The sequence below is a fragment of the Lithobates pipiens genome, unplaced genomic scaffold (genome assembly GCF_037356315.1).
Source record: "Lithobates pipiens isolate NorthernLeopardFrog02 unplaced genomic scaffold, aLitPip1_a1.2 Scaffold_41, whole genome shotgun sequence".
Taxonomy (NCBI): domain Eukaryota; kingdom Metazoa; phylum Chordata; class Amphibia; order Anura; family Ranidae; genus Lithobates; species Lithobates pipiens.
The window spans coordinates 830,828-845,730 of NW_027507861.1; the positions used below are offsets into that span (position 1 = coordinate 830,828).

At 47.4% G+C, this 14,903-nt stretch overlaps 1 protein-coding gene across 1 annotated transcript in view; it reads left to right on the forward strand.

Annotated features, from left to right (window-relative positions):
- LOC143956752 (vomeronasal type-2 receptor 26-like) overlaps positions 1-14,903 on the forward strand; it is a 181,196-nt gene that overhangs the window by 110,920 nt on the left and 55,373 nt on the right. Inside the window, exon 3 of the mRNA XM_077466939.1 lies at positions 10,847-10,990. Coding sequence (XP_077323065.1) covers positions 10,847-10,990 — 144 coding nt within the window. The remainder of the gene's footprint in view (positions 1-10,846; positions 10,991-14,903) is intronic.

The window sequence follows — 14,903 nt, forward strand, 5'->3', positions numbered from 1 at the left end:
GAGCTACTCATAATGGCCTCTTCTGGTATTAAACGCAATTTTCCACTCATCGGTCATCGCCCTCCTTAATCCTCACGAGATGGCATGCCCCTCTCAAAGCAAGGTTCGGGAAAACCGTTGCTCCCTTGTGGCGGTCAAAGAACTCCATAATCAATGGAATCGGATAGGCATTTTTAATCGTGAAATGATTGAGACCCCTATAATCAATGCAAGGTCTTAGTTCACCACTCTTCGTCTTCACAAAGAAGAAACCAGCATCAAACAGGAGACAAGGATTTGCCTATGAAACATTCTCCCCCATGGCATTATTCTCAAAGACCAACAAAGGGTAAACCCGGCCACAAGGGGGTATGCCACAGGCTGAAGGTCAATTGTGTAATCATACGACCATTGTGGAGGCAAACTACTGGCTTGACCTTTGTCAAAGACATCGCTAAAACTGCAGTAGTCCTCCAGCAGTGAGGAGAGTGAAGAAGTGCACAGGACCTTGACTACCTTCTGGAAGCATGTCTTACTGCATCGTGGTGATCTGGAGAGAACCTCAGCATGGATCCAGTCAAAAGAGGGGTTGTGCCTCTGTAACCGGGATAACCAATAACCAGTGAAAACTTAGGTGAGGAAATAACTTGGAATTGGATTATCTCATGGTGAAGAGCCCTTACTGCCATGGACAATAGAACAGTCTCATGAGTCATCATGGGCAGGCTGTAGATGTCTCCCATCAAGAGCCTCAATGGCAAGTGGAGTGTCACAAAGCTGCATCGGAATCACGTGCTGCACTACAAAGGCAGCATCAATGAACAGGCTTGCAGCCCCAGAGTCAATGAGTTAATTAGAGCTTGTATCTCGATGGACAACTCAGTCCATGAAAGGGTAACCAAAACCAGAAGCTTATCCTTCTGGATAACTGGGGACGAAAACAACACCACCTAAGGTCTGTCCATGACAGGACCTTAAGGTTCTGGTGTTCCCTTGATGGGTAGCACAAGACTTCAAAAAATACCCTGCCTGGCCACAATAAAGACACAATCTCTCCCTCCTCCTAATGGTTCTCTTATCCGCAGAGATATGCGTGAAGCCCAAGTGCATAGGTTCATCTTCACAGACCGACTCAGTACCAGGAGGCATGGGAGGTGAGGGGGGCAAGGGTGGGACTGCAAAGTTTGGAGACAAATGTATAGGAGGCTTCCGCAAGCGCTCCCTAAAAGGGAGTCTTTCTCTGAGTCTGGAGTCAATGAGAATGGCAAACATGATCAACTTCTCCAGCTCAGTGGTTATATCTCGGGCTGCTATCTCATCCTTGATGGTATCCGAGAGACCATGAAAAAAAGCAGCCACGAGTGCCTCTTTGTTTTAAGCAACCTCTGCTGCCAGAGTACAGAATTCATTGGCGTAATCGGCAACAGTTCTCGTACTCTGTTTTATGCAGATGAGACCCTTTTAAAGGAGGCCACAAACTCAGGGTAACTCAAGACAACCTGTTTTTGTGTCTCCCATAGAGGGTTTGCCCCAGCCAAGCCTCTCTCAGAAAGCAAAGATATCATGACACTTACTTTGCTTCTGTCCGTGGGAAACGCCTGTGGAAGAATCTCAAAGTATATCTCAACCTGGTTGAAAAACCCTCTGCATTGGACTGGATCGCCCCCATATTGCTGGGGAAGAGGAGCGGAACCAGACATACCTCTTATAGAGGTAGACTCAAGGCGGGTGCCTGCACAGAGACTAGAGCAGTAGCAGGGATGGCCTGCAACACAGGTTGTACAGGAGCAGCCATAGTGGAAGATTCCAGGTTAACCTATGTGACTCAGGAGCATTTGTAACGCCATGGAAAACGGATCCATGCGGTGATCCTGCTCATCCAATCTGGAAAAAATATTACCAACAAGTGGATTGACTGCATCTTCTGAATTCATGGCCTTCACCTACTGTCAGAAACCATGAATCAGACTGAGACAGAAGTACAGTTCAATCACACTTGAGTTGAATAATGATAAAAAAAAAGTAAATATAGTCAAAACATAGCCAGAGTTCAGGAACCAGCATGGATAGTCAGACAAGCAAAGGCATCAGGGAGCCAGAGATGAGCGTAGTAGAACAGCAAACAGGATCTGGAGCCAGAAGGAATGTCAGCCAAGCAAGTCTTTAACAGGAACAGATGAGAGCGTCTCTAGAGATGTGACCAAGGTGAATGCAGAGATCATCTGGACTGGACATCTTAAGTAGGTAGGACTGACGAGCAGGATATCATCAGCAAGTGAGTCACAGTGGAGATATAGGAGCTGACAATTAGCTGACAGCTGAGCAGCCAGCTTTGAGAAGGAAGGGCTGAGCTCAGCCCTGACAGGAAGGATGAGTTCTGCAACCTTACCCTTGTAACATGGATCAAGGAGGGTTGTCAGCCAGTAATGATCCTTCTCCTTGATACCACAAATCCTAGGGTCCTTTTGCAGGCTTTGCAGAATCAAGGGGGCCATGCAGCATACGTTTGCAGAGGCATCTGATTCCTCTGGGTTACTAAGGAGCACATGATATGTAACTATCTATTCCCAGCCACATACAACTCTTTGGGTTTCGCAGGACTGAAAATCATCCATTGAAGCCTGCTGCTGAATGTTATCCTCTACATCCATGCTGACACAATCCTCCTCCGCCTCCTCCTCCTCTTCTTCTTGTGTGTTTTGCGGGCCCACAGAAATGCTATCTGGATAAAGGGGGCCTTGAGAGGTAAGGAAGTCCTCCTCTTCCTCCCGCTTTTCAGCCTCGAGTGCCCTGTCCATGATTCCAGGAAGTGTGTGCTCCAACAGGAAGACTAGAGAGACAGTGTCACTGATGCATGCATTGTTGCAGATCACAATCCTTGTGGCCTTCTCAAATGGTGACAGGACAGTGCATGTATCCTTGATCAGTAGCCACTGGCGTAATGAAAAAAAGCCAACCTCTTCTGACCCTGTCCTGGTGCCATACTCACACAGGTACTCATTGATGGCCCTCTACTGTGTTTGCAGCTGCTGCAGTATTGCCAAGGTTGAGTTCCACCTGATGGGCATGTCACAAATGAGGCGGTTGGTGGGCAGGTTGCATTCCCTTTGAATGTCAGCCAGCCAAGCACTGGCATTGTATGACCAGAGGAAATGACCACAGACATTTCTGGCCTGCCTCAGGAGATCCTGTAAGGCTGGGTCACATACAACCATTCCTGGCTGAAGCTGGTGTGGCATCAACCACCTCCAAGCCTGCCTCTGAAGAGTTGACAGAATCTCTGCTCTGGTGTGGCTCCTGACCCCTAGGCAGAACAACTCAAGCACCCCATGGCATCTTTTAGCCTGACTGCTTGCATAGCCCTTTTAATGCTTACAGAGCCCCGCTGGTTCAAAGGATACATTTGCAGAAGAGGCCATAGAGGAAGATGAAGAGGGGATGGAGGAGAGAGCTGTAGCAGGATCACTACTAGAATTTTGGAGGCATGGTGGTAGAAAAAGCTCCAACAGCACTGAACCCTGTATTGCATCATTCCCAGCTGCCAGCAGAGTTACTCAGTGTGCCATGAAGGAAAGGTATTGTCCCTGCCCATGCCTGCTGGACCATGAGTCAGCGGTAATATGAACCTTACTGCTGACCGCCCTGTCCATCGAGGCCAAAACATGGACTTCCACATGCCGGTAGAGAGCCGGAATGGCCTTCTGTGAAAAGAAATGGTGTTTTGAGACCTACCACTGAGGTACAGCATATTCCACAAAAGGGGGCAGGGTCTACCAGCTGAAAAGACATCAGTTGCAGTGCTAGAAATTTGGCCAAGCTAGTATTTAGACACTGAGCATGTGGATGGCTGGGACCAAATTTCTTTTTATGGTTTAGAAACTGGGATAGGGAGATTTGCCTGCTAAAATCATATGGTGGTGTACTGCTAGCAGGTTGGCTGCAAGTTCTTGGGACACCTATTGCTATACCTTCATTCCTCTCAGTGCAGGTTTTTGAGAGAACGGGAGGTATAGTAGGGTTTTAGATCCCAGATGAGGAGCAAGGAGCAGCCTTTTTCTTTGATGTGGGTCTTTCAAGTGCTGTTGCCAATGGACTACATGGCAGGTCATCATATGTCTGGTCAAGCATGTGGTGCCCAAGCTGCTTCTGTTCTGACCACACTTGATCCACTTCAGACATGGGTTGCAAACAGCAAAGGTGCAATCTGCTGCACACGTGTTAAAAAAGGCCCCCACCAAGAAACTTTTAGTGGGGAGTCAGCAGCGCGGCCTGCACCTGCGGAGCTCTATGGTGTGATGCAATAGGGTGGCTGCCCTTAATCTGCCCCCTAGAGGACATCTTGCCTTGTTTGAGTTGTGCCTCCTCCTCTCAGGCACCCACGTACAGCCAGGGACCTGATCATTCCCTCCCTTCTCGTCACTGAAGCAAACTTGGCAGTTTACCTGTTTTTTGTCCTTCTTGGGCACCTCCTCTCTCTCTAGGCTCACATTACTCCCTTCCTCAACCTGGGAACCAACATTGGAGCCTTCAAATTGCTGCACATTCTCCAGTAGCATGTACCCTACACTGGTTGAATAGTTCTGGGGACTCCTCTGTGCATGCCATGGTGGTGGGGCTATGGAAGTAGTTACTGTGGACAAAGAGCCGGTGGAAAAGGCCACTTTGGCAGCTGAGTTGGAGGGCAAACTACTCTGAATCTGGGTGACAGAGGATGAGGACGGCTTTGTTATCCACTCCACCAACTCTTCTGCATGGTGAAAGAAAGTCATAAGAAGTCCTGTTTGCAGTTTGTGAGAAACCATGTGGGGGACACAGCAAACATGTGGAAGAAGGTGCTCTGGTCAGATGAGACCAAAATTCTACTTTTTAACCTAAAAGCAAAACGCTATGTGTGGCAGAAAAACTAACACTGCAGATAACCCTGAACACACCATCCCCTGCGTTACATCAGAGGGGGCGGGGTCACCCATATGTCACTGGGGAACCCCATGGCTTCCCTCACCAGCGTCAGAGGGGTGGGGTCAGGTGACGGTGGCCCTCCTAATATAAGAAACGTCAGCACTGGGATCCCCGCAGTGTCTCCGCAGTGGAGACAAAATACGGATGGATGTATGGACAGCGCTGGACTGAGAGATCCCCCGTCGCTGGATCAGATCAGCCATCGCTGGACCCCCGAGAGAGATGATCATCCGTCGCTGGATAGCAAGAGTGGATTACCACCACTGGAATCTTTTTTTTACTTTTTTTATTTTTAATAAAGGAATTTTTCAAAAGTGTGTTTGTATTATTTAACAATTTTTACACTTTCTTTGTGAAATGGTAGGGGTACTTTTGTACCCCCTTACCATTTCAAACAGGGGGGGCAGGATCTGGGGGTCCCCTTGTTAAAGGGGGCTTCCAGATTCTGATAAGCCCCCTGCCCACAGACCCCCACAACAACCAGCCAGGGTTGTGGGGATGAGGCCCTTGTCCCCATCATCATCTGGACATGGTGCTTTGAGGGGGTCACAGACCCCCAAAGCATCCTCCCAATGTTGAGGGCATGTGGGCTGGTAGGGTTCAGGAAGGGGGGCGATCTCTCGCCCTCCCTCTTTTCCTGCGGCCTGCCAGGTTGCATGCTCGTATAAAGGGTCTGGTATGGATTTTTAGGGGGACCCCCACGTCAATTTTTTTTTTTTTTGATGCGGGGTTCCCCTTAATATCCATACCATACCTGAAGGGTCAGGTATGAATATTTAGGGGGATCCCTACTTTTTTTTTATTTGATACGAGGTTCCCCTTAATATCCATACCAGACCTGAAGGGCCTGATAATTGAATTTAGGGGAACCCCCATTTTTTTTTTATCAATGAATGAATTGTCGGCTAATACAGAGAACACTCATTGAGTGTTCTCTGTATTGCGGGAGCCGACAATGGAAAGTGATTTTAAAAGATTTTTTTCCTTGCGAAATGACACTTTGTGCAGGGACAGTTCTAAGCATGGGAAACATGCGCCCCTTCACAGGCATACTATAGATACCCCCCAGGTACGAAATTTAAAGGAATATTACACTTTTATTGTTTCACTTTAATCATTATTAAAATCACTGCTCCTGAAAAAACATCATGTCCCCTGGGGCAGGACCCGGGTCCCCAAACACTTTTTAGGACAGTAACCTGCATATTACCCTTTAAAATTAGCACTTTCGATTTCTCCCATAGACTTGTATAGGGTGTTCCGGCTTTTCGAATTTGCTGCGAACAGCCCAAATTGTTCACTGTTCGCTGAACAGGCGAACAGGCAATGTTCGAGTCGAACATGATGCCGCGTACACACGGGTGGACTGTATGGCCTACTTAGTCCGCCGAAACACATTTCAGCAGACAGTCTGCTCGTGTGTGGGCTTCAACTGACTTTTTCAGCGTGCAGTACGGCGGACTAAGTATTTCGGAATGTTCGAAATACTGTCCGTCGTACTCGCATTTCGGCGGACAATCCGCCCGTGTGTATGCCAGTCCGCCGTACTTTTGAAATGAGCGGACTTTTCCCGCCCGGAGAAAAGTCCGCTCATTTCGAGCGGGTATCCAGGTAGGCGGGGCCCGCGAAGGAGACGTCGCTGGCCCCGCCGCCTGGTATGGACTTAAAGGGGAACCCCAACGCTGAAAAAAATCGGCGTGAGGGTCCCCCCCAAGTCCACAACAGACCCTTGTCCGAGCACGCTACCCGGCCGGCCAGGAAAGGGGGGCGAGCGAGCGCCCCCCTCCTAAACCGTACCAGGCCGCGTGCCCTCAACATGGGGGGGTGCCTTGGGGAAGGGGGGGCCGCGCGGCCCCCCCACCCCAAAGCACCTTGTCCCCATGTTGATGAGGACAAAGGCCTCTTCCCGACAACCCTGGCCGTTGGTTGTCGGGGTCTGCGGGTGGGGGCTTATCGGAATCCGGGAGCCCCCTTTAATAAGGGGGCCCCCGGATACCGGCCCCCCACCCTATGTGAATGAGTATGGGGTACAATGTACCCCTACCCATTCACCTGTAAAATAAAAGTACCAAAAAAAACACAACACACGAGATAAAATACTTTATTGCACAGCTCCGGGGGTCTTCCGTCTTCGGGGGTCTTCTCGCCGGACTCCTCCACTATCTTCTTGTAGCTCTTTTGCTAGCGGAGGAGTCCGGCTTTCTTCCTCGCCGCCGGCCTCTTCTCCCGACTTCGGGGGTCTTGTTCCCCTCTTCGGTTCTTCTGCCGGGCCACCGCGCCTTCTTATAGCTCTTTTACAGGCGGTGGCCCGGTCTTCTGTCGCCGCCGTCGCCTTCCGTTCTTCTTCTTCTTCTTCTCCAGGAGATGTTGCCTCGACGATCTCTCCGGCCGGCTTATTAAAGGGGGCTCCTGGATTCCGATAAGCCCCCCGCCCGCAGACCCCGACAACCAGCGGCCAGGGTTGTCAGGAAGAGGCCCTTGTCCTCATCAACATGGGGACAAGGTGCTTTGGGGTGGGGGGGCCGTGCGGCCCCCCCTTCCCCAAGGCACCGCCCCATGTTGAGGGCACGTGGCCTGGTACGGTTTAGGAGGGGGGGCGCTCGCTCGCCCCCCTTTCCTGGCCGGCCGGGTAGCGTGCTCGGACAAGGGTCTGTTGTGGACTTGGGGGGGACCCCCACGCCGATTTTTTTCGGCGTTGGGGTTCCCCTTTAAGTCCATACCAGGCGGCGGGGCCAGCGACGTCTCCTTCGCGGGCCCCGCCTACCTGGAGACGCACTCGAAATGAGCAGACTTTCCTCCACGTGTGTGGGCGAGTCCGTTCATTTCAAAAGTAGGGCGGATAGTATGGCGGGCTTAGTACGCCGTATTAGTCCGCTCAAAAAGTGGTGTGTGTGGTCAAGTCCGTTCATTCGAAAGTATGACGGACTGTCCGTCGGATTGTCTGACGGACTAAGTTGGCCAGACAATCCGCAACGTGTGTACGCGGCTTGAGTTTGACTCGAACTCGAATCTCATCCCTACTCACAAACGTATTATTTATTATTTCTTGTGATCTCCTGAATTAACTTTTATTTTTTTAAAGCCAGATCTCCAGAATAATGTTTAGAATTATGTTTTATAGTCATCTTTTTTTTTTATTTTTTTTTTCATCACAATCTCCTTTTTTTGAATCTCAATATTTTATTTTTTATTTTTGTGTGTCAAGTTTCCACAATAAGATTATTATCTTGTATTTTTTAACCTCAAGGAGGTCGGTGTTGATGTTGCTTGTTAATCTGACCTTGTATTTTTCAAATGTACCTACCTACTCACAAAAAAACTGTCATTTTTGTAGAAAGACACATAGGCAAGTATTTGTTAAAAATAAAATCTCCATATATTCTGGGTAACAAAATAAAGAGGAATGCAATGCTGGAGAAACTTTTGGAATTTACAAAGCCTTTTGGCCCCCAGGGCAGATATCAAGTCTGTGAAAAATAAAATTGTTAGCTTGAGGAGTCCATATAATTTGGAGCCCAATCTGGTCCAGGACTCCCAGAGATCAGGAGCAGCAGCAGATGACATATATGCTCCCAGGCTGTGGTACTACAACAGCCTGCCTCTTCTGTCAGACCAGACTGAACCCAGAGCCATCATTTTCTTCTCTTCACTGCAGCCTTCCCTCCATGCTTCCCTGCAGCCTTCCCTTCAGCCTTTCCTGCAGCCTTCCTTGGAGGCTGTGGCTCTGGTGGTGGACTTGTGGTAGGAGAAGGAGGAGGATGGGCTAGCTCACATACGTGACTGGACTCAGTCAGTTGGCCCCTCAACCCCTTCTGAAGGGCCTGAGCAAAAATTCCCTTACAGAAAAAGCGCTGAACCTCCTCCAACTTCTGCACTCTAGTGGCAAGATAGCAGCCATAGGCTTCTACAGCATGGGGGGGCTTTTGAGGAAATCACTGGCTTCCCTAATGAGGCCCAGTGCTGCCTCCTCCTGTGATTGGGTAAGGCCACTGGACCTGTCCACATCCTGGCTGACACTGGGCCCACCCACCTCCTGGCTAACACTGGGCACAGCCTCTTCCTGCCTGCCACTTTACAGACCCTCCTCCTGGCTGAGCACATCCTGTATATAAAAAAGGGACATAGTTTTAGCTTTTGGTTCACCAATCACACACAATTTTCAGCTCATGACTTGCAAATTGAATTGTAATAAATAGAAATGACTAGTATTCTGAGCCCAGCACTTTTCATTCTTGTCCCAAACATCTTTGGCCACTACTGTCTATTGATATGGAAATCACTTTTTTTTAAATCATTATTTGTTATCAATAATAATATCTAGTTAACATCATTAATATTAGGACAATAAATATGTATAAAAATAATATACCTGACTCCAGCTGGGCGCATCCACTTCTTCCAGGATGAAGGATCAGGTTGTTCTTCATCAGCCTTTGCTGGAGTTGAGGGAAGGGTGGAGGGAAAGCTGCAGAGAAGGGTCAAAAGTGATTTCCTGGCTTCAGTCTGGTCACCCAGAAACCACAGTTTGTTGAAGTACCACAGCCTGGGTACATACACTTGTGCTGCTGCTGCACCTGATCTCAGTGATTTCTGGATCTTATTATGCTCCTTCTTATACATGTTCCTCAAGATCCCAATTTTATTTTCCAAGAACATGATGGTTGCATCAGGGACCCAAGTCTTCACAAATTCCAGAAGTTTCTCCAGCATTGATGTCGTAGCTGGTTTATTATAATATAAGCTGTGTTTCACCTCCCACAAATTCTGCATCTCCCTGTACCTGTCTATGAAACTGGCCATGAATTCTGGGTCCTTAAAGTGATTCATATTTGCTGTAAGACAATACACCAGACAAAAACACTAATGTCAGCCTACACTCTCATAATCTTATCCCAACATAGGCCTCAATCTTGAATCAGTATAGGCCACTGATGGCCCAATTTAAAATTTTACCTTTGTTTAGGATGCTCGCCAATTCGGGTCCTCCTTCCTCCGCACACAGATCGTACGTACGACACATGCGTGTTAGCTTGATATACACTGCACATGTGTGAAACTCCGCCCACATCACCCGCCCCAACGTTCTTTCGTCAATATTCCCTGCCCCTTCCCTTTTGGCATGCAGTAGGAGTGACATGGCGGAGACACAGCAGGTGTGTGATAATAGCAGTAACGAGGAGGAGGAGGAAAGCCCGGAGCCAGAAACGTCCCGATCCTGGAGGAGAAGATTTAAGGCCTTGGGGTACGACGATCCAAGGAGCAATTGAGGAAATATTGGTCAGGCCTGAAACTGAGGGAGCAGGATCAGTATCGAAGAATCAAGAGAGTGCTTCTAAAAAGTAAGTACTTGTCGTGTGTTCCTATCATTAGTATTATACTTGCATGCTGCTCCATGTGCTCTTCTTTACTGTTATAAGTTTAAAGTTGCGACTTTCATTCATGGGCACATTAGGAAACATTGTTCGCTCATTAAATACAATGTTTTGGGCAGATACAGGTTAAATACATTTGGTCATGCCTATTTGTACAAAAATATGTTTTGTACATTGCTATCTAGATGTGTTTGTAACTAGAATGAAACACGAGCTTGATTCAGTGTAATGTAAGGCGAGGGAACTAAGCAGCTGCATACACATCTGGACTCAGGAACACTAGTGTGGGCCACAAGAACAATCTTTTTAGGGTGTCCCACACAGGTGCTTCAGTGGATACTTGGGGTGTCTCCATGTGTGAAAACTGGCACAAAAAGGTAAGTATTCCTGCTTTGTTAAGGTAAAAAATCATGTCTTCAGCTTGGAACTCTGCCAAAACAAACAAATTGTACCCCACTTACCAGCAATGTTTCATATTCCTATTTCTGGACTCAAATATCTGTGTGCTAAGTATATCTTTTGTTTCATTCTCATAGGGGAGAAAAAAAACTTGGAGGACGCCACTCAGAGGACACCAGGAACCCCGCCTCACAAAGAAGGGGATCTCAGCACAACACCACACCCCGAGGATCTGGAGAAAGGATATGTGGAGGAAGTTGGCGAACTTGTCACCACAGCAGGTGAGTGTCTGACACCCCAGCTTCGGGTAATATATGTATGTCTGCATATTTATAATACATGTTTTTACTCAAATTTTTAGGTGATGTGCTGGTTGTGGAAAATGCCATTGTGCTCTTGCTGGGTGTTTGGTGTGTTCCTGTACCTTTAAGGAGGGGTGGCTCCCCTTCAGTCCACCTGCCCTCATCTAACCATCAGAATGCATGTGCCTCCACTGCGGGGACACCATGTTAGTGTTAGGACCACAGATACCGGGGTGCCTTGACGTGGCTCTGTGGCTCACGCATGCGTTTGCAAATGCGTGCGGACTAAACCCCTGTTTTTAACGCATACTGTTAGACAGGTTAATTTGGTTGTCTGCGAGCTGGTGGTAAGTAGGCTTTGGTTTTTCCCTGGGCATTCCCCAGACCTTGTTGTTACCTTGTGGAAAAGCAAGCTGAACATTTCACAAGTGACAGTGCACAAAGGCTAATCCAGGACATCATGGTGTGTAATCGTGAAATTGATATCATAAGGAATAAACTTAATGTTATGAAAAAACAAATGAAGAACGTGATTTATATGTTGGGGAGGGTCTACATATCTTCCAAATACCACCATTTTACCATTTGTTGTATGAGACAAACGTTTTTTTTTACTTTTTAAAAGCCACATTTTAAAGATGCACACAATGTGTCAACATGTGCTATCTGCCATCACGGGATTTCAATGTACGCATTTTGTGGGTGCAACCCCTTCCTTGAAACTCTAGTAGGTGAGAGGAAGTGGTTGCACCCCCAAAACACATCCATTGATCCCTCATGATGGGAGATAGCACATGTTGACATTACCCATTTTGACTCCCAAATTGTGTGCATGTTTGTGCATCAATGGCCTCATCAGGTTCTTGCCCAGCCCGAAAACTTCATCAGCAATAAAAACGAATGGGAGTCCTTTCAACGTTGTCCGCAGAAGGTGTCAATGCCAGGCCACCAGTCTGGAGATGTTGTTAGAACTCGGTCTGGGCAAAGACTCCTCCATCCGACATCAGGCCATTCTTCCCGACGTCCACATAGAGGAACTTATATTGTGCCGACACCACCGCCATCAACACTATACTATTAAAACCCTTATAATTGTAATAGTAAGACCCCCGAATGGGGCGGTGGCATGATTGGGCAAGTGCTTCCCATCTATAGCCCCTCCACAGTTGGGAAAGTCCCAACGGTCGCAAAATGGGAGGCCACATTCTGCCATTCCTGTTGTGCTGACACCACCGGCACCACCGCCATCAACACTATACTATTAAAACCCTTATAATTGTAATAGTAAGACCCCCGAATGGGGTGGAGGCATGATTGGGCAAGTGCTTCCCATCTATAGCCCCTCCACAGTTGGGAAAGTCCCAACGGTCGGCAAAATGGGAGGCCACAGTCTGCCATTCCTGTGGCATTAAAGGAAACTGTGGAGTCAAACCAGTCAAACCAGACAAAAAAAAATAGTATTTTTGCACAAAACACTGCAAGCAGATTACACAAAAACATTCTTGGCCAACATCAGTATAACATTTATTTTAAGGAGTATTTAAATACAAAAATATAAGGCCCACTTATTATATTCCTCACCCCCATGGTCCATTGTAAAATTTTTAGGGGGGGTTTCGAGCTGAGTTTGGGACCCAAAAAAAGCCTCTGGCACTCTGCCTGAATTTAAGGCCAGCAATAACATTTGGTCACATTTTAGGGGGTGTTTAGGGTAAAGAACTACAATGGTGCTGACAAAATACATTAAATGACTAGGCTATGTGTATATGGGCCCAGGATAGCATGCTGGGAAGGTTAGTGAATGCAAATATGAATGAAGGACAAAAAAGGAGCATTGAAAGCTTACAGCATGCATGAGGATAAAGGGGACATTCGCAGAATATTACAGTCATGGTAATTAGGGAATGATGAAATAAATACAATACATTAGCAAACATTAAATACATAGAATGTGATGTTAAAGTAGAAAACTTACCCTAATATAGTCCTAAATTATGTCAGAACAGGTCTCTGGGATAATTATTCAAAGAGCATGGGAGAGATGCCTGTTGAGAACTTAAGGTCCTGTAGCCTTCTCCCCGTCGCCAAGTACCGCAATGTGGTGATGAGCCTCTGCTTGGGAGTGATGGCTTGCCACATGCAGGTGTCCTGCCTGCTAAAATACTAAAATAAGGGGTGAGCAAAGCCAACAGACAGTGAAAAACTGGATCCGTTGTCTGGAGAAAGTTCCCGAAATCATCAGGATTATTCTCCTGGATCTCATGCAGCAAAGGCATATGAGAGAATTGGTCACACTGGAGTAACCAATTCTTGGTCCATGAACTCCTCCCCACCCTGTTCATGGACTGGGCTTGGGTACAAGTATGGACCCCAACACCAAGCCCCCACACGGCACAAACTCTACGATAAGTACGTACCCACAACATGGCTTCAAAACGGTTGTCTGGCCAGAACAAACAAACAGAACGCACTGAAGAACAGCAAGGCCTGTGAAGAGTGAGCTGAAAATCAGAAATGAGCGGACATAAAACGATCTGAAAAGCATGAGTCTGAAAAGCATCTAATCTCGTGTTTATCTCATGTTAGTAGAAGTTTGGTAAGAGACGATTCGCGCTTTTCAGCCTCGTGCTTTTCAGAAATGAACTGAAAAGCACAAGGCTGAAAAGTGTGAATTGTCTCTCACCAAACTTCTACTAACATGAGATAAACACGAGATTAGCAAAAGGAGCCCAAAGGGTGGAGCAGTGGCTATTGAACTTCCCTTTTATAGTCACGTCACCACGTTCTTGACGGTCGGACTTTGGTGTGACTGTGTGTATGCAAGACAGCTTGAGCTGAAATCCGTCGGAACTCTGTCGGAAAAACCTTCAGAGTTTATTCCAACGGCAAAACCGGTCATGTGTACAGGGCATTAGAGTCTGCAAAAGACTTGAGACTTGGGCGGAGGTTCGCCTTCCAACAGGACAACGACTCTAAACATACAGCCAGAGCTACAACGGAATGGTTTAGATCAAAGCATATTCATGTGTTAGAATGGCCCAGTCACAGTCCAGACCTAAATCCCATTGAGAATCTGTAACAAGACTTGAAAATTGCTGTTCAGAGACGCTCTCCATCCAATCTGACAGAGCTTAAAATATTTTGCAAAGAAGAATGGGCAAAAATGTCCCTCTCTAGATGTGCAAAGCTGGTAGAGACATCCCCAAAAAAAACTGCAGAGAAAGGGGGTTCTACAAAGTATTGACTTGGGGGGCTGAACACAAATGCCCCCCCCACACTTTTCACATTTATTTGTAAAAAAAAAAAATTGAAAACCATTCATCATTTTCCTTCCACTTCACAATTATATGTGTAGCGCAGACTCCTGAAGAGCACGCGCTATGTGTTTTTGAAATTTAACGTTACCCTTAAACAGCAGTTTGGTTTGGGTTTGACTACTCTAAATTTTGACCTCAGCATCAGTCTGATTGGACTGAAGGGTGTTCTGCCTAGCCACAGGTGGCACTATCACTTCTGACATGTATGGAAACACAGTCTAGTTACTTTCTCTCGGAACCAACCCAGTGGGAGTGTCACTCTTGCTGTGCCTTCTGGGAGGGGGTACTTAAGATGTAGATGTCACGTGGTTCGGTCCAGAAGTATGTTATGACTGCATGGTCCTGGTCCTCCTGACCAGCCCCCAGGACTTAAATGGCCTAGGGTGCGGATCCACCCGACTTTAGGTCTTGGGGGTTGGCTAGCCCGAGGCGAGGGAACTGAAAGGAGGATTCGGAGGTGGTCCGGTGCCGTCTCGGCTAGTGGAGAGGCCCAGCAACTGTGAATTTATCCAAGGGAGGGAGAGGGCCACGTAAGGGTTGGCTTCTTAATAAGAGCCTGGAAAAGCTGAAGGACC